This window comes from Topomyia yanbarensis, chromosome 3 (assembly GCF_030247195.1).
Source record: "Topomyia yanbarensis strain Yona2022 chromosome 3, ASM3024719v1, whole genome shotgun sequence".
Taxonomy (NCBI): domain Eukaryota; kingdom Metazoa; phylum Arthropoda; class Insecta; order Diptera; family Culicidae; genus Topomyia; species Topomyia yanbarensis.
Genome location: NC_080672.1, coordinates 55,478,764 through 55,500,019, shown reverse-complemented (window position 1 = coordinate 55,500,019; position 21,256 = coordinate 55,478,764). Strand labels below are relative to the sequence as shown.

Sequence of the window (21,256 nt, the reverse complement as noted above, 5' to 3'; positions counted from 1 at the left end):
GCTGTGTGGGGTGCTGTCCCGGTTAACAATGAGGCGAACGAGATATTTGCAGATACGTCATTTAGTAGGACAACTGTCAGTTTGCTGGTTGAGTTTAATTTGGTTTTTTTTAATTTAAAAATCATAAAAGAATAATTAAGGTTTAAGAATGATATGAGTGTACTCGTAAGGACACCCGCTACCAATACATATGAAAAACTGGCACAATTTTTTCCAAATTAAAGATCCCTATTAAGTGCGATTAAATGGCGCTTTCACTTGGCGATTTGGAGGCGATTTGTGGGCGGATAGAGCGGCAAAAAATGATAGCGGCGAACCGCCCAAATGTTGGATTTGAAATAGCCCCCTAATTGCCAGCAATTTGCTGGCAAGTTGAAGGGAAATTAGCGCATCCGAGTTGGCAAATAGTCCCCCGTTAGCCAGCAACTTGCCCTTTTTGAGTAGGTAGAATTTTGGCAACCGCTTCCATAGGCAGCATTTTAAATGACTCCTATTATATTTTTAAAATAAACCGTACACGGATACGAAAAACTACCAAAAGTTGAGCTCTTTTGACTCAATCTCGGGGTATCGTGGAATGAGGTAAAATTAGGTAAACCATGTTGAAGGTAGTTTCCCTTTAACCACGGCAAAAACCACAACTCATTGACAGGTTTTTTATACTCAATCTTGAGTTAAATATGCCTAAATTTACGTTGAATCTACCTAATTTTGAGTATACCTCAAACAACTCAAAAGTACCTTATTCCGTGGAAGGCCTCGACTTAGTCGAATCTCTCTCTTTGTTTTTGCGACAACACTAATAAGTGCGAAAGCGACGCAAGACTCAAAACTACCTAAATTTTAGTTAAAAGAACATATTCTGTGGGTTTTTTTATTTTTCCGTGTATGGTAATCGTTGAATTTGTTTATCAAATGATGTGCATTTCGAAAGAGAAATGAGATGAAATAATTTGAAAGCTTGCCTTTACTAATACACATACTCTAGAATGCATTATACAATCACGATTGAACTAAATTATGACGAAAATTCTAATTTCTTTTTTGATGGATGTAATATCTCCTCCAACTCAGGCATGAGTAATGTTAATTTTTATTGCACGATTGTTCTGCTCAATAAGGTATTTTTGGCTTCACACTATTCTCTTTGGCAGTTACCACAGCTTATAGAGAACATTCCCAGTCAAAAAGGGAAAGTTGCTGGCTAACGGGGGACTATTTGCCTAAGAGAAGAGAAGACAATCGCGTAGCCAATATGATCCAGTCCTAACCTCAATATTGAACCAGCTTCTGATTGGTCGTTTTGCCAGTCAAGAGCGTTCATGATAGGTTTGTTCCAGTACACGGAAGTCACTCCGGAGTAAAAAGATGGGTGGGTAATGTCTGCGACATAACCGGAGAGATGTAGAATACATAAGGAACAGGTTCTTCAAATATGTTGATACTCATTAGGATTTTCGGACAAAAGCTGATTTGGGCGAGGAATATTTCAAATTATTCTTTACAAAAATGATGGTGGTCCTGAAAAGGACCGGTTTTGTTGGCGTTGTTGGCCTTGGTGAGGGAGATGGCTAACGATGAAATTAATTGTTAGCATGAGAAAGTCGCGTAGTACTGGCCAATGGAAGAACAGATAATAATTGATTCCTGAAAATCAATTTTTCTTTATTCATGTAAATTATACATACTTACAAATCTAACAGAAGATTCCTGATCATATTTCTGAATCATTAGTGCGAACATTGTGTAATTTGGTTAAGTACAATGAAAGTTACAAACTTTCAAAACTCGACCTTCTGTTCCTTCAGAAATATTGAAATGGGGTGTCTATATTAAACCGTTAGTCGTGGTCACAATAAAAAAGATGGGTGGGTAATGTCTGTCACATAACCGGAGCGTCGTGATTTCAATTCGAGACGTTAATTTAAATCTAATAATATTCAACAGAATCACCTTTGAATGGGAAATTTTCAAATAATTCTCTATGGTAATAATGGTGATTCTGAAAAGAACCTTTGGTATCGGCGTTGGTGTTGATGGTGATGCGCTGGATCGTTGGATATTTTTGGCATGATAGTTACGTGCCTGGCGAACTGTTTTGTAGCCTCGAACAAAACGACAAGACTGGCTTCTTCGGGTACCATTACGGCTGAACTTTATAAGCTTAGCTCGACTTTGAAATCCGGCACAATCTCACGAATCAGACACTGGTAGGGCCATTTTGTTTGCTACTAGCACGGAGCTGCACAAAAAAATCATTTAATGCAGTTAGTTCACGGGGGCTGCCAAAAAGCTTGAATAGAAGCATGCGACTTCAACGTTTATCTTAAACACATGCAACAACACATTCGTTTTGGTAATACTTATAACAGTAGAAAGGCATGGAAAAGCAGTGCACGAAACGAGCGAGAGGATAATTTAAATTTTTGTTCCGTGTGCAAGCTACTTCTTTCCACCCAACGTATTATGTTGCTTGTTGAAAATTTGCTACACACCTTAAAATGAAAGTTTCAGTTTAACTCTCACTAGAACACAATTGATTGGTCCTGAAAAGAACCGTTGCTTTTATTGTAATTTACGCCCACTCCCACAAACCGACCAAGTAGGCACTGGCTTCATTACGACTGAGTTTTGTAAGCGTAGCTCGACTTTGAAGTAATACACAACCTTACGAACCAGGCGCTGGAATGTTAGCCAGCGGATTAGTTGCTCCGTTGCCCTTTAGTTGGGGCGAAATACTAGCATGGCGACAGTTCCTGATCGGTAGTTGGTTGCGATGGGCCACCAGTAGCTGGGGCACTTTTGCGGACCGTCATCATCGCCAACTGCTTTCCTCCGGTGGACTGGCTGCTTGCTAGTGCTTGAACGAATACGAATGATGAGAAAAACCGACCGACCAATATTCATATATGAAAACACGAGAAAGCACTACTATCGCTCTCCCGCTCGTTTTCGTGCCATTCCTGTGCCTTTCCTTTCCGTTCGGCTACCAATACTAGCATAACCAAAACGAATATTCTGTCTTTCCATCGCCTTCAATCTAGTGGCCAGTGCTAGCAAACTTGCATGTTCAGTTTTTCAATAACAACATTCCAACAATATTTTCAAAGAATGTTGCAGATTTGAAAAGAAGGAAGGAGAAGATTTTCACAAATTTAAATTCTTTCGTGTTATTTGTTAGCGCTGATAAAGGCTATTTAGTTTGCTACTAGCAAGGAGCTGACCAAACAAATCGATTTATGCAGTTAATCAACGGAGGCTGCCAAAAAGTTCGAATAAAAGCATGCGACTAGTGTACTTTGCACGTTCTATATTTTATCAATACTAGAGAGGATCAATAAAATAATTCAAATTGTAATAGCGACATGCAATTGTGGCAACACTGGTCATGAGATGGTGGGGGAACACGCACATTCGTTTTAGTTATGATGGTAGTAGCAGCAGAAAGGAATGGAAAAGCAGTGCACGAAAACGAGCGAGAGAGGATAATTTAAATTCTCTTTCTTTCCACACATCGTATTTCTTATATTGCTTTCTGAAAATTATTTGTTATACACCATAAAATGTAAATTACAATTTAACTCTTATTAGAACACAATTAATTGGTCCTGTAAAGAACCGTTTATTGTTTTATTGCGGGAGCATAATTCAGATGCACTCCCCGCGGACACGGTGAGCTAGAAAGCACTATTTTGCATTCTCGAACAAACCGACCAAGTAGGCATCGTTGGCTTCTCGGGGCATCATTACGACTGAGCTTTGTAAGCGTAGCTCGACTTTGCAGTCCTGCACAATCTCACGACCCAGACGCTGGAACGATAGCCTACTCTGTTGCCCTTTAGTTGGGGCGAAATTCTTGCAGGGCGACAGTTCCTGATCGGGTTGCGATGAGTCACCAGTAGCTGGGGCACTTTTTCCGCCGTCGTCATCGCCAACTGCTTTTCTTCGGACTGCCTGCTTGCTAGTGCTTGAACGAATACGAATGATGAGAAAAACCGACCGACAGATATTTATATAATCGCGCTAATATGCACTACTATCGCTTTCTCGCTCGTTCTCGTGCCGTGCATGAGCCTTTCCTTTCCGTCCGGCTTCTAATGGCCTAACCAAAGGAATATGCCGTCTTTCCCCCACCAAGTGCTCTCGTCAAGCAACCCAATGCGAATAACCATACGAACAAACATGTAGTGGACCTATATATAAACTTTTCATTATTTTATTGTTCGGTTGGTCTACCATAACGACGGCTCTGTGCGGGATGGGCTGAAAATTTTCACTTTTCCGAGTCGTTTTCGAAAGATTTTTCAAAACACATTTTTTTTGTTATTAGTACATGTTATACATACTTCAAATTTTAATACAGCATAGAGGAACATATTTGCAACAAATTGGCCTAAAAATCAAATCATTCTGTTAAGTATGATAAAAGTTATTAACGTTCAAAATCTGACGCGGCGCCGCAGCCGATATTTTGAAACGGGACCCCTATATTGAAACCTTAAATGTATTCTACATTAACAGGAGCAAAAAATCTTTGCTCCTTTTTACTCCGGTTTGCTACCATAAGAAAAAAGAGAAGAAGAGAGTACAGGAACGCTTTTCTCCGGAGTACTTCCAGTTTCTCCTGGTACTGGAACAGACCTAATATTCGATTGGATTCGTTTTTTGACAGCTAAACGCGAATCCAATCGATCCAAAATGGAGTCTCCGCAGTTCTCTTTCTAGAGTTTTTCTACGTTTGACATGTTCAATTAGGGTTGCCATCCCTCCGGATTTGACCTACAGACTCCGGTTGGGGGCGATCTCCGTGTTTTATATCAATTTCTCCTGGTCTGATAAGACAACGAATAATTTTAACTTATGTAATACAGTCGTGATTCGCTGGTTGGGCCACAGCCTTGTCAGATATTGTATAAATATTGTCAGATTGATTGTCAAAGTAAATTTGAAATGAGATTTTGGCGTTCAGATGGTTTTTAGTTGACGGCGCCGATGGTTGGGTGGTTAGCGTGACTGCCACCCACCCCAGTTGGTCTGGGTTCAATTCCAGTCGAGGTCGTTGAGATTTTTCAGAGGTGAGAAAAATCTGAGGTCACGCCTTCCTTCGGAAGGGAAGTAAAGCCGTTGGTCCCCGGCCCATGAGTTGATGGGTCGATATCCAATCTAGATAGTGGCGTCGGTTTTGGCCTCGTTGCGGAAATAGGCCGACGGAAAATAAACAGAATTGGAAGAAGAAGAAGCTGTTTAGTTGGACAATGGTCCAACTAGCGGAGGTCCAACTAAAAAGCGGTTCAGTTAAAAAATGTCCTACCAACGAATCACGACTGTACTGAATTTGTTTGTTTCAAGCGAGTTCTTCCGGTAGTAATGTTGGTTGCTTATGCAGCGTTCCTTAAAAGTGGTTCAGGGAGAAGTGGTTTGCTTCTTTGTTGGAACCTCTCTGGCGACTGTGATGACCAATAAGCGCATTCTTTGCGCCCAGTAAAGAATACCGGAAGACGATGCTGTTTTTTCTGCTTGCTTCAGTCTACTTCCTCCGTTAGCGGTGGAAGAGGGCAATACTTCGGCTTGTCCTCCACAGCGAGGATGATTGGTGCTTTTGGATTCTTTGTGGTTCGTCGGGTAAGTGACCACACTTATCTAACTCGATTTACAGTTGAATGAGAACGACTCAGACCAATGGTAGGCATTAGGCTTTGCCAAGACAAAACACTCAATGGTGAATGTTATTGATGCCCTCACGAGTAACAAAAGAAATGAAAGAGATTATACTTGTTCTATTTCAACTAAGTACGTAGTTATGGTTTTAGCGCATACTCGTGTTCTTATTAAAACCTATCTCAGGTCAGCAAAAATCTCCGGATGGAAGGCTCCCCAGTATGGCAACCCAATGTTCAATTGAAAAATTTTGTTGGCATCCAACGTGCAAAATATCGAAATGGTCAGTCAAATGGAAACAATTATGTGAAAAATTATGTGGCGTGCGGCAGTTATTGGTGATCTCGCTTTAGAGGTAAGTGGTACGATCACTGTCACTAATGCTATAATCGTGTATTCTTTTTGGGACGTCATCATAGCCCAAGGATAGTGTAAGCACATAGAACAGACGTCCACCTTCAGCATTCAACTTGTGTAAAATCTCTAACGGTTTCGAAGGTAGTTGGGATATCCAAACCAGGTGCGCTACTGTCATGTTTTTTTGTGGCTGAGTTCGACAGAATTGACAGCGGTTATTCCTCTACCCAGTCAAACTAGTCCGGAACCGGTTCGGACTTCCAGCATGAGTTCCAGCTCAAATGCATCAACCGATAGAGTCGGCATCGGTTGTTTTCTTTGAGCTAGATTCCATACTGAATCCATCCAGGATTTCGAACCGGTTCCTGAATGGATTTGACGGATAGTTGAGATAGGTTGGTGTGGCGGCGCTAGTGTTTATCGTATATTTATTCAAATGTTTACACACGTTTCTGTTTTCTTCTTTGGACACCATAAAAAAGTTGTAAATATTGTTTGTGGCACTAAAAACTGGATTCTAACCGCACTGCGCACTTACTACTCTTCTATTAAATTCTTCTCATAGACTGGTTAGTTCGACTGGTCTGTCTATGAAAATACCATCTCTATCACTTGAAATACATGTGTTTTGACAGCTTGCAGTTTTCAGTAGCAGTTTGATCACTCGCACTTTGAAAGTGCGGAGTCCAGGTTGGTGGGAAGTGCGCAATAAGGTTTTGGCATATACGTCAAAAAATAATTGTTTGACGTTAGATTGGCTTCGCTCATGGTCTCTGCCCACCTGTGAATACAGGAATTATAGGTTTTACTGTGTGAAGTTTTATTAACAATACTGTTACACGATTGATAATGGAGTAAATAACGTTTCTCTGGCATCAAAATGTAAAACAAAACAAAATTGGCACCTTTAAGCTAACGCAAACGTGGCTTATCAAATAAACGAATTGAATTAAAAAAACGTTTCTCTGGCGCTATCTGAGGTGTTTCATGTTTGCCTGATGAAGCGAGGCGATTCGCTTACTCTCCTGTTGCACATGATGATTCATCGTATGAGTTGATGATTGGTACTCAAATCTGGCAAATTTAAAGAAAGTCCGATGAATCGGCCCGTTTCAGATGGCAGGGATATTGTTTAATTTAAACAGCGTCATATTAAACATTTTGACAACTGCCTGAATCCTGGCAAAATTCTACTGACCGAAAGATTTTTTTTACGAGAGCGAGTGACTATCCTGGCGTTTTAAATTTAACATGTGAAAGGTGTGGGTTGTGGTTCAGGCTGGTCCTAAAAAGGAATCAGTTTGGATCACTTTGGGTATCGAAAACGCACGAGTTGGCTCGCTTCGAAACTGCAGAGTTTTATGTCATTTTGGTTGCATATTGTACGCGTATTCTAACTTTTTCACTGGCACATGTAGATTAATACACGTTACATTTGTTAATTGTTTACTTTTTACTTCGAGTGAACTGACTTGTGACGTCTGAAGGAATAGAGATGATTAAATTCCTTTCCACACACTTCACATTTGTACCGTTTTTCGTTTTTGTGAACAAGCATATGGATTTTGAGGAAATGGCTATCACGAAAATCTTTTCCACACACTTCGCATTTATATGGTTTTTCGTTTGTGTGAATATACATATGGATTTTGAGGCGATAGTTTACACGAAACTCTTTCTCACACACTTCACATTTGTATGGTTTTGGGTTTGTGTGAACCCCTGCATGGTATCTGAGAGCCCTCTTATCGCGAAATGTTTGTCCACACACTTCGCAATTGTGAGGTTTTTCATTCGAGTGAACATACATATGGACTCGGAGGCCCTGCTTATCACGAAATTGCTTTTCACATACGTCACATTTGTATGGTTTTTCGTTTGTATGAACATACATGTGGGTTTTCAGGTGGCCCCTTCCACGATATGCGTTTCCACAAAGGTCACATTTATACGGTTTCTCGTCTGTGTGCACATACATATGATTTTTGAGTGTACACTGTAGGCGAAATTCTTTTCCGCAAACTTCACATTTGTGTGGTTTTTCGTTTGTGTGAAGATACATATGGGTTTGAAGGAGATACTTTCCAGTAAATTCCATTCCACAAACTTCGCATTTGTGCGGATTTGCGTGAATATGCATATGTCTGCTCAATGAACTTTTTATTGCAAATTCTTTGTCACAACATTCACATTTGTGCTGTTTTTGATTTATGTGAGTATACATGTGACTTTTGAGACCGCCTTTGAGGCGGAATTCTTTTCCGCACACTTCACATACGTGCGGTTTTTCTTTTGTGTGAACAGTCCAGTGGTGTTCTAACTTATATAAAAATTTAAATTTCTTATCACACATCTCGCAATTGTACATCGTATGATCTGTGTGCTCGCGCTCGTGAAATTTTAGCTGGTAGCGCATATGAAAGCATTTATCACACACTTCACACTTGAAAGGTTTCTCATTGGAGTGAGTAAGCTTGTGAACTTTTAGCTTATCCTGCGTGCGAAATGCTTTTCCACATGATTCACACACATATGATTTTTCGTTCGAGTGAATTATCTTATGTGCTTTGAGTCGAAATAAAGTAGCAAATCCTTTTTCGCACACTTCACATTTGTGAGATTTTACATTGTGTGCATTCTTATGTACTTTCAGTTGTCTGAGTGTACGACATTCTCTTCCACATATATCACATGCTATACTAATTAGGCGAAGAGATTCATGTTCGCTACACGCAGAAAGTTCGTTAGTGTTTATGTCTATTCCATTATGGATCGCGAAGTTCCACGACATAGCAAAAACTTTCCCACATACATTACAGGTGAAATGTTTCTCACTCAAGTGAGTATACGTATGACTTTGTAGCTGAGTGCGCGAATAAAATGTCTTCTCACAAACATCACATTTGTGAGATTTTTGCCTGTGATATATCATATGATCTCTGATAATACGATGGTTACGATATTCTTTTCCACACAAATCACATATGTAAGGATGATTAAATTGATGATGGTTGAGCAGGCTAATAGATGGGAAATGTTTGCCACAAAGTTCACATCGGTGGTTAACGGTATCTGATAGCGGCTGTCCGGACTCTATTTCAGGCAGTGTACCGATGATTTCAATTTCTTCTATCTTTAAAGAGGTAGAGGTCTTAAACTGGACGGGCTCTTCTAGTTTGATCTCCTCATTTGATTGTGTACTTTGTTGCTCCATGATGATGCTGTAGCTGTACACCTGGAATGTTCAACAAAGTTTAGTAAGTTCTCTGTCATAAGGCTAACTGGTTTTGAATTTGTATTCATTGATTATTCTAATCTGGTCGGTAAATAGTAACTCAACTTGGCCCTCAAAATATTATGTATTGAGAGAGCGCTGGTCTGTTGATTATGTCACCATATAATATTCATATACTAATTCCGATTATATTGAACTAGCTAATACCCATCGCGCGTTGCTGCGACTTTCAATGAAATATGAGGAAAACACAATTTGTTCCAAAGCGCCATCTGGCGGGCAGATGATCTCCAACTAATAGCACACAAACACGCCCCATACCAAATACCTACTGTGTGCAAATTTTTACGAAAATCGGTTAAGCCGTTTGGGAGTTTATAAATCATATACATACTTATTGACTTATATATATATATATATATATATATATATATATATATATATATATATATATATATATATATATATATATATATATATATATATATATATATATATATATATATATATATATATATATATATATATATATATATATATATATATATATATATATATATATATATATATATATATATATATATATATATATATATATATATATATATATATATATATATATATATATATATATATATATATATATATATATATATATATATATATATATATATATATATATATATATATATATATATATATATATATATATATATATATATATATATATATATATATATATATATATATATATATATATATATATATATATATATATATATATATATATATATATATATATATATATATATATATATATATATATATATATATATATATATATATATATATATATATATATATATAGAATATAGATGTAGATATACATATAGATAGATAGATAGATTGACTTTGATGTTTATTTGTTTTCATATCAAGAATGTGCTTGTACATCTCTGGTTAACACCTAAATTGTTCAAACAGAACCAGAATGTGACCTTTTAAACAAAAGTTGATGATTGATACCTCTGAACAAAAGTTAATGATATTTTGGCAATACTGTTGCGAGCAATGAAGAATAAAAAATTCTTTTTAGACGATCTCGCCCTAGGGGCAGATAACTTGCGATGCATTTTTAAAAATCAGCGAAATTAAATGCATTTATTTCCATCAAAATAGAAATTCATAATGTATTTTGCGTTGCGTGCACGGTAAAAAAACTTTACATATTTTATGTATTCAAATTGCCCATTTTCGGAAGTTATTCGAGCTGTCAAAAAAGGGGTATTTTTTGTTTCTATCCATTTCACACATTTTGTTTTTATCCATTTCACAACTACTCGATGAGATAATGTCAATTGGTATATTGATCTTGATAATGGGTGAAAAATCCTTAAGCATTATTTCAAGCGAGTTTACCTGCAAACTAAGGATCGTAGTGGAACCTGCAAATTATCGCCCTGCATCGGAGTCCGTGGCGGAAACGGAACATTTCGGCAATGCTCCGAAAACAACGTCTGTTTAGACTACTGAGGATGTTGAAAATATGCGCAAGTTCGGCATTCTAAGAGCAGCTAAAAGACCCAGCCATCAAAATTATATCCAGTTGGCGGTTTTATTTTGTTAAGTAGTTTTAGAATAGGATTTCTATCTAGATTCCGACACTTTTATAAGGAAACAATAATGTGAAATGAATGTTATTTTATGTTTTTTTTTTAATTCAGAAATAATTCTATTGACAGTATTTTTCATTCTGGCGCGAATCTCATGAATGGGTATTTTTTTACGCATTTTGTTGTAACAGTTCTGCGAAAAATAATGGGTGAAACATACCCAGGTTGACGTACAAGGTCTGTACTCATTTATGGGTACAAACGCTTTACCCATTTAATGGGTTATTCCACTTTTATTGAAAATGCGTAGTTTTCTACGCATTAATGGGTACTTGATTTTATCAGTGTGCAATGTTTTTGCGTTGCGTGCAATGTTGTTTCCGTTGCGTGTAAGACGTCAAAACTCTACAGAAAAACTAGCCCTACACGCTCGTAAAAAGTTACTCAAAAATGAGTTTAATCCCACCCATTTCCAGATAAAGTGGAACAACCCTTAAATTGAGTAATTCCGGAGTTACTCAAATTTGAGTAAGCCAGCATGAACCAAAAACTGAGTAATTATTACTCGGTTTTTGAGTACAATATTATCTACACTAAACCCAAAAGTGCTTCACTAGTACTCAGATTTTGAGTTCAACATTGCTCAAATTTTGAGTTCAGTACAAATTTAACAAAACCAAAAATTAAGTAATTATTACGCAGACTTTGAGTTGAACATTACTCAAATTTTGGGTTCAGTAGAACTTCAACAAAACCAAAAATTGATCGATTTTTACTCATATTATGAGCAGAAGCTTACCCAATTTTTGAGTAGACAACAAAGCCAGTTGTAATTCCTCAGTTTTTGGGTAGAATATTACCCAATTTATGAGTGCAATATTTCATTAAAACCCAGTAAAGTTCAGCCGGAAATGAGCCGGAATTCCAGCTGTTTCCAGTCAGTATTCCGGCTCCAGTGACACAACCGATTCTAGTTAGAATAGGTTGTGTCACTGGAGCCGGAATACTGACTGGAGCCAGCCGGAATTCCGGCTCATTTCTGACTGAACTTTACTGAGAAACATCCGGATTATGACTTGCAATTCTGAATGGTTTCTGTAAGAAGAAATGCAACAACCGATTCCTATTTAAATTGGTTCATGATCGATTGTTGCATTTGAACTGGAACTAAACCGGTTTACATCCAGTGAAGAAATTGGCCGTCAAAATTTTGTTTTGGATACAACACAATGCAGTCTTTCTTTTCTTATGGAATATTTTTACAATAATAATTAAAGTTTATTAAATTTTATGGTTTTTAGTAAGTATTGTATAAAAAAGTTGTCCTTTTATTTGTTGTCAATACGTGCGCGGGAAACTTCAATAAAAGTTTGGACGAGTCTATTCACAGTTGTCCTCTGACTGTGCGGAATTATATTATATATGGCACATGCCAGAAAGTCCCAAAACATTCTAAAATTAGGTGGCACCTCCACTCCGAGAACTGCGTAGCATTTGAATAAAATTTCCACTGCATGAATAGAATTGTTAGTCTCGAATATAACTTTTTTCTCACAAATGACGGCATAATTTCCTCTTTTCATCGGGCTTGCTACGCACACCATGTGTAGTTTGGAATCAGTTGCGGGGGATGCCACGTATGTATCTAAGCACTCCTAATGATGATATAAAATCATTACATCTAACCTTATGTATATTATATTGCATTTACCCCAATCCAACGAATTAAAATTGAAGCCGAATGTTCTTCGCCTACAGTTGGACAGCCTACCAGCGTTCTTTTTTGTCCGCGAATTGGCATATGAGAAATTATTCTCAAGCATCCTCGAATGTGATCTGTGAATAGTTTTACAAATTTAAAATTTTATGACAGACCTTTGGGCTAAATTAAAAAAAAATATATCTCACCATCTTCTACTCTAGAGAATCTGGACGGTGAATAAGATAGACACTGAGAGAAGACATCCTCGATTTTGAGACCTTCTGTTCTGTTAGGATACAATCTCTCAAACATTTGACGAATCTAGAAAAAGTGATATGATATAAATATTCATATGTTCCGTGAATACCATAAAGTGAAATAGTAAATAATAAAAAATAAACATGTTACCACCAATCCTTCATATGAACACAGGTGTGGAAACATATCCAAGATATCATTAACGGGTTTCTTTTCTTTTAATAACAGTTTGATGACTGGAAAGCATCGGTCCATTTCATCACAAATATGTTCTGCTACTGATGCCGATGCAAGCATTACTCGGAGCAATTGAGCCCGCTCTACAAGTTCAGTTGAAACGGACTCTTCTACAGGCATAGTTCCTCGATTATATTTATGTTTTCCTGCAGGTAGCTGTTTGATGACATTCCGGATGCGATGAAATATCATGCCAGTATGAGCACCCTTTTCCTTGCCTCCGTTGCGCCAAAAGAAAAATGACTAGCATGAAAATAATTATAATTATATTAGAGAAATTAAATAAGCATAGAATAACAAACCTCATCAGGAGCAGTTGGTGTGACTCGCGTATTACTAAGTTGTGGAAATAATTTTACGATTTGAACAGCTGCCGCATGCTGTTGATCAACAGAAGGATACCTGCGCATTTAGAGATCATTGGTTCGTTACTCCGAAAAAGACCAAAAAGATTCCGTGAAAGATTAAGTTCTAAATTTCTTAAAAAAAATCTAAATGGTAAAAGTATGAACGGTATTTGATTCGTAATTCTTTGCATGCTGGGACACATCTATTATTTTCTGAAGAAAATCGGTCAGTTTATTACTGTTTTAAAAGTCTGTAAATGTCTGGACCAGGCATACGCAGAACTTTTTTTTAATCACCGATATCATACTTTTTGATCTGCCTCTCGTTTCTTCTGCTGCAAATTTTGTGCATTGGACGTATTCGGTCTATCCACTCATTGAATATTTACTAGAAGTATATGCTAGAAAATGCATGAAAATTCTCGACAAACATATGATTACGGCCTAAAAGCCAACTGTCAAAATCCACTTTGAATGAAAATTCCGGACAAACCGTTACACGCCAATCACAGATGTTGGTAGTAAACGAAAGAGAAAAGTTTTCTCTTTCATAAACTGTTGTGAGCTGTGTTCGACTAGTAACGGTTTGTCTGGAATTTCCATTCAAAGTGGATTTTGACGGTTGGCTTTTAGGCCGTAATCATATGTTCGTCGAGAATTACAGCAAAAGAGACGGGAATGAAAGTATGCTAATTCTGCATATTTTTGTTTCTCAGTGCAGCAAATCTGTCCACAGTCTGTAAATCTGGCATCGCTGTTGCTCGATTCAACGACATTGCGGCTTAGTTAGACCCTTTGGTCGATTTACGATTGAACTGTATATGTAAACAAATAAACACGCTCGCTATAAACAGAAATTGTATACCTTTAAATTCTGTTGGTTTAAATGTTTAAGTTATTATAATTCGTCGTCGTCGGTCGTCTTTATAATTTTGTGCCGGAACATGACGAATTACGCTTTCTAAGTACCACCGTCAAAGACGCATGTACGTTCTTATGCCGAAGTTTATAAATCGAACCAGATTGAAGATGTGTAAAGAATGGTCAATATTGAAATCAGGATGCGAAGAACTGATAACTATGTGGTTTCCTCTAGCAGTTTGTACTGTGTTTCATACATTTCTTTATATTTATAATCAGAAGTGAAGTTGTTTGGCCGTGCTTCATTACTATGCATACTTCATAGTTTCATAGGCTCAATGAAGTAATAATGCATGATACTGATTGACTACGATGTTTTTTGAAATAGAAGCTTCACAACGAAAGGCATTGCTTTTCTCTGCTCATAGACAGTGTTAGATCACCTGCATATTTGCTCGAAGGACTACTAAGGGCCGATTTCTTCATTCTCGCCTAACGTCTTAACCAGGTTTAAACGTACTGGTGAACCCGGTTTAAAATTTAAGCGAGGATAAAGAAATTGGCCGTAAGCCCTATAAATATGTATAGGCATTGCGCATTTCGCCGCAAGGTTGCTCTAGCGGAGAGACTCGTGCGGTTCAATGTAAACAATTCATTCTATCACACTTTAAGGAGTGTTCATAGTTTGATGCACTAGTAGAGTAACAAATAAAACTTTCTACTTGCCTTTGACCGTCCATTATTTGAGTCTCCATTTGCTTGCATGCGACTCGTGTAAGATGATTTAAACCGTCCTTATCTGGTACGATCCCTTGATCCAAAATTGGATACAAAATTTTCATTCGGAATTTTGCGTCATCTTCGAATGTCGAACGGTTAATCTGAAAACGTTAAATATGTATGGGGCCGTTCATAAACCACGTAGACTCATAGGGGGGACGGGGGGGTCTGGCAAAAGTCTACGTTTGTCTACGAGGGGGGAGGGGGGGTCTTTGAAAAAGTCTACGTAGACTTTTATTTTTTGTTATTCTCGTATTACTAATTATGAATGGGATTTAAAGAGAGTTGTATTCAAAATATCGGTCTATTCAGTATTTATGCAGAAACTTCAGAGCTAGTGCACTATTGAGGTAACTACTCGTTAAGCGACCACTCAACCCAGAACCCACGATTTTTTGTTTCTTGCGTATATTTTGATATAGTTTTGATCTGGGAATAATACAAAATGACAGTTCCAAAGACGATCGCCAAAAATTCCTCTCGTCGGAAGATTTTGACTGTGAAATCATCTGAAGCACCACTAGTTAGCAGACATGCATGGACTATTAAATGCATGAAACATAAAACGTTAAAAAATGTTCAAAGTTAAGCATTGTAACAACAAAACACCCGATTTTTAACAATAAGTAGATTAATTTTTTTATTTTTATTTAATAATTTCAGTGGTTAAAGCAGTAGTGTAGTTAAACTTCTACAACAAAGTGTTTACTCGAGTTAATCAGTTGCAATCATTTACACTGATTTCAAAATCTTTAAACACCCGTTAAATTTTACGTCTTGACCCTATGCAACTCCGTGCAAACCGGCTCTACTATATTTATCTTCGAAAATATTCGAAGTTAAACTTTGATACTTTGCGATAATACTCTAAGGTGATACGGCTATTAATTACATAAGAAATATAAATATTTTTGGGAAGATTTAAATAGCTTCGTTCCCTTAATCAAATAAGGCAATTTAGATTATCTTATTATCTTAGAAATAAATTTGTGTGCATGTTTGGTTTATTATTTTAGTCTAGATGATAGCACACATCGACAGTATTGATTTGTAATTGTTTCTTATAATTTAACAATTTTAAATGCACCAGTAAGGCTCAAAAAGTTTTTAGCAATTCTGCATTGTTGGTGAAGGTCGCACTTCGGCCAAAATTTAAGCTAGTTATAGCAATGTATCTTTTTACATATATTTGAGTGACTAACCTTGAAAAGAAGTATTCCGCTACACAAACGCTGGAAAGCACGTTGAATCGGTATTAATTGATTTGATCAATCATAGACAAAAAACCAATGTGAAAAATCTTTCTTTAATATTTAAAAAGCTTGAAATAAATCTGAACGCTTATTTTTAATTGAACATTATAATGTGCTTCTTGCTAAATTCACATTTCCTGCGAATAAAAAAAACCTATTTTAATCCTCCTAGCGGTGCAATTGTGCCTTTCTCATTTCTCTAAACTATGGCACGGAGGCTTTTTATGTTCAACATAATCGTGGAAATGTCCATTACATTCTTAGTACACTTTGCACTTATACACAATGGCATGCCAGCCACGAACTTGATGAGCTACGTGTCGACGGTGAAACACTTGAAACAAAAAAATATCATACTCCATTAGCCTAATCAGCATTAGATCAATGTTATCTGCTTGCTAACTCATTTTGTCATGCGGGGGTGGGTATGTGAAGAGGGCGAAAGTCCCATGAACGAACGACTCCCCAGCTTAAATTGGTATGCTTTGTGATCTAGTGGTGGTTTAAAAATGATGGGGTTGAAAGGGAGAGGTATGAGGGCTGGATGGGGTGTTGGTCTGAGGGGTGATTTAAGGAGATTTTTAAAGGAGGGGCGCGAACAGTAGAGGGGGGGGGGTGTAACCCCTCTCCGTAAACCATCAACTACGCCCCTGTTAAAATCCAGAAACCCTATGCGAGTCGAAAAAAATTAGGTTGACGTTTTTCAGAGTGATTTCTATATGAGAAAGGCAAAAATTAAAAGTCTACGTAGACTTTTGGCGGGGGGAGGGGGGTTGGTAAAAGTCTACTAAGGTCTACTAGGGGGGAGGGGGGGTTAAAAATTCTCAAATTTCGGTCTACGTGGTTTATGAACGGTCCCTATAGTACGACAAGCGCTTACAGTAATTATAGTAGAAAGTTTACCAAATTTTGAACATTAGTGGAAGTCTCATCAATTTTATCTTTGGTCGGATTAGCTTCAGAACTATAGTTTTTTATTATGTTAAGAATTGTTAGACGGGATCCTTTTTCGATTATCCCCATTTCAACTAGGTCGGCATCGTTGAGCAGAACTAGGTTCTGATCGTTTATTTTTTGGGCTGAAAAGAGCGAATAAGTATATATAAAGGTTTAAAGTGACATCTCAAGTTGTTTGCACTACCTTCTTGATTGTTGTTTATTTTATTATAAATTTATTTCCAAGTTTATTTCCCTACTAACTATCTACATATTTCAAACTTATATAGTAGTTTTCTTCTGAATCTCCGTATATACTCCATAAGTTGTATGTTTTTTTCGTTTGCAAGTTCTTGTGTGATATGCGAATAACTTGACTGTCAGTTTTGAGTTTGTAACTGTTGTATTGTAAACAATATTCGCATTCGAGATGCTGTATTAGGCAAACAATTTGATTATCCGATTGCAATATATCTATTATCAAACCATAGGACATTTCGTTGCATACTTGGTATTTCGCTATCAGTCCCGGCCGAAAGCTTGTGTTATTTATTTTCATATGGTTTATATATTTGATTGAATCTGGTAGATCCCGGATCAGGAGTAAATTACTTAGAGATTTTTTGTGTATGTGCTTTGACGAAACGATATCTACCGTACCAATTTCGTATGAATGGTCAAGAATAGTGGTTATCTGTGCTAGATTCAGGCGCTTAGCAAAGCTGTTTGTTAAATTGATGAAATTGTTGCATGTCTTCGCTTGGGATTTCGACTCCTTGAATTTCGCTTCGAAGCGTAAGCAACTATGATTAACAACTGGCCCATCCTGACGAATTATGTAGGGATAATGAGAGATGTGATGGAATTTATTGGTAGGGTTGATGGCAGGGAAGCAGGATTTGAACAACTTGTAAAAACATTCGATTTCGTTTTCCAGATCGTTAATCTGATTCAATGTTAGCTTATTGGAGAAACTATAATAAGTTATTTTCATGAGAGCTCTAAGCAATGATGATAAATTTGAATTAAATCCGAGAATCTGGTTGAACATAAAAGGGAATGCTCGAAGGAGAAGCCAACATTGCGAAGCTGACTGAGGAATAGCATGTCCACGTGCTTTTAACTTCTCGCAAGTAAAATTAGCGGTAGGTTTATCAGCCGATTCAGTTATACCGTATTCGTAATGCTGTATAATTTGGTTGACTTGACTAATCGTTATCACTTTATGGATATTTACAGCTTCGTTCAAAACACATTTGATTACGACCATGACGACGCCTTCCAAAAGATCATGCATTGGATCAAACGTGTTATTTTCCGCTATGTTGAAATATTTAACTTCATTCAGTGCTGATTTTCGAATGATTCCGCATTGTGAAGGTGTTTTAGTTCCGCTTTGAAGAGCATTTAAATCACCTTGTATGCTTTCTTCAGTGCGATGAGGGAAGGTATCACCAATGTTTCCACAATGAAGTGCAGTACGCGTCGCATAGCACATTCTACAGAATAGACTTGATTGGGGCCCCATTAACTCGAAAATTTCATGAATTGCCAGCGTGTCCCCCAAAACATGCACTAGAACTGCCCTCATCGTAAACTTTTCACTCCCATATTGTACTACAACACCATCATCTGATTCAAGCTCACGCAAATCTTGAATCAGCGGTTTCATAACGTTATTGTAGCCATATTTTTTTACATCTCTTGAGCGAACTGTAAGCGTTAGATATATCCTGTTGGAGGATGAATTAATTGCGGGGTGGAGATTCTCAATTTTAACACTGAAATTGGTAAGTTTTTTTTTTGATTTGCGTGATCCCAAAGGGTTCAGATATTCGACATCGTCCAGATGAAGCGAGAGTCGTAATGCATCGGGAAACCGTGTCAGGAATGGGTGTGTTTTGAAACGTTGACCATCTTTGAAACCGCACAAGATATCGTCATTCACTGCTTCTTCTGCTATCATCTTGCGAGCTCCGGGATTCTTCATAACCAGTGCTAAAATGCTGGTTAGTGGAATATAGTGAGCAACGTCTTTCACTATTTGTACACTTTTTCTTTTGCCTAGTTTGGTAATCGCGGGGACAGTTTTAGTGATTCTAGTTCTTCCCAAGACTTCTTCCCTAGGGTTTGGCACAGCACAACCCGCAACTCCAGACAAATATGCTAGGTTGTCTTTTGGAGAAGCTACGTCTGCAAAAATTCCATCCAAAGAAGCGTCGTTTATAAATTTCAAAGCGTCGGTATCGTTTAATGGGATCGACTTCGATTTCAAAAATTCTCTGAATAGATTCAACATGTAACACTCGTAATCTTCTATAAGATTCGAGGTAACCTGTAAGAACTTTTTGATTTTTGTCTCGGGAAGAGATACATCTTTTCGCAAATCTGTGGCGAATTTACTAATTTTCTACTAATACTAACGACGGCGCCGTTTTAAAGAATATAGTATTCGTTATTCTCAACAGATAATCATCATCTACGAGCATATTTTCCGGATGATTATTTTGAATTTGTTCAACAGCGTCATGGTCGTATGAAATATTTGTAGAATTTTCTGTAATTAGTGGATGAACACTCTCTATGTGCCGTTTCAAGCTCTTAAACCTCTGGTACAGTGAACCACATTCTGAACAAAGGAAAGGTTGAGCGGCTGCTTTGCTGGTGTTCAAATTGTGTACCAACCGGAAGTGTTCCTTCAATTCATCCACGTGTCCAGGAATCATCTTCCCACAATTTGGCACATGGCATGAGAAACCTGAAACCTTACACTTTTTTTCCAGTATATATATATATATATATATACATATATATATATATATATATATATATATATATATATATATATATATATATATATATATATATATATATATATATATATATATATATATATATATATATATATATATATATATATATATATATAATATAACGTGAATATTACCTCGCAACTTCATTGCAGTTTCAGCATCCACCTCTTCCGAAATCTTCTGCATGCTGGTTGTTCAAATCCACTCTTTCAATTAAAATGTATTTTACACACAACTCTAGCTTCAACTATTATAAATATTTGAACAAATTTTTATTTGTGAAAAAGTGATGAGCGATAACTAAACGAGCGTGTACCTACTAATGGAAAATGGCGGATGACGCTTGGAATTTTTAACTTGGCGAGAAACGGCTTTTCCGTTTGGTAACTCCAAAACGGTTTCTTGTGTAATACCCAAAAATAGAGTCAGAGTTACTCAGAGATATTATACATGACAACTCAATTTTTGACGTTTACGAACATCATTCAAAACTGAGTTAAAAGTACTCAGAATCTGAGTAACTTTTTACGAGCGTGTACATTTAACAAAACGTCGAACAAAATGGATCAGTGTAGGACGTTTGTTAAACAAACTTTTTTGCGAGGGGGTGCAAAGTTGATGCAAAAATGCAAATTAAATGCATTTTTTCTAATTTGATGCAAATTTGTTATACATTCTTAGAGTGATCTGCCCCTAGATCTCGCCTCAGTTCGATTTAAACCTACACGCAGAATTTTATTTATGCATCGATAGCATACTTTTCTATCTGCCTCTCGTTTCTTCTGCTGTAAATTTTATGCATTGGACATATTCGGTCTATCCACTCATTGAATGCTTACTAGAAGTATATGCATGAAAATGCATAAAAATCACAGCAGAAGAAAAGAGACGGGAATAGAAAGTATGCTAACCATGCATATTTTTGTTTCTCAGTGTACAACCTGTCGAGTGTATTTATAATTGGCATCACTGTTTGCTATATTCCTGTCGTCAATAGAGGTAAAAGTTTTCTCGAAATTTATTTTCGTTTCTTTCGCAATTTTGAATCCGGAAGAACGAACTCTTAGTGATGTAACAAGAAATTTACCATTTCGATGTTTTTCAGATGTAGGAAACGTATTTTCTTCATCAATATTACTTTTCATTGGAAGAAGTAACATTTAATTATAACATTGAGTTTTTAAAATTCAAAATTTACTTGTAGTT

General features: G+C 36.9%; 1 protein-coding gene across 2 annotated transcripts in view; it reads right to left on the bottom strand.

Annotated features, from left to right (window-relative positions):
- Nucleotides 1-6,400: 6,400 nt before the first annotated feature.
- LOC131692227 (zinc finger protein 99-like) overlaps nt 6,401-21,256 on the bottom strand; it is a 28,024-nt gene continuing 13,168 nt past the window's right edge. For both annotated transcript variants that reach the window (XM_058979142.1, XM_058979141.1), the window contains exon 2: nt 6,401-9,250. In XM_058979142.1, the coding sequence (XP_058835125.1) occupies nt 7,469-9,229 (1,761 nt within the window). In that variant the 5' untranslated portion in view covers nt 9,230-9,250 and the 3' untranslated portion in view covers nt 6,401-7,468. The remainder of the gene's footprint in view (nt 9,251-21,256) is intronic.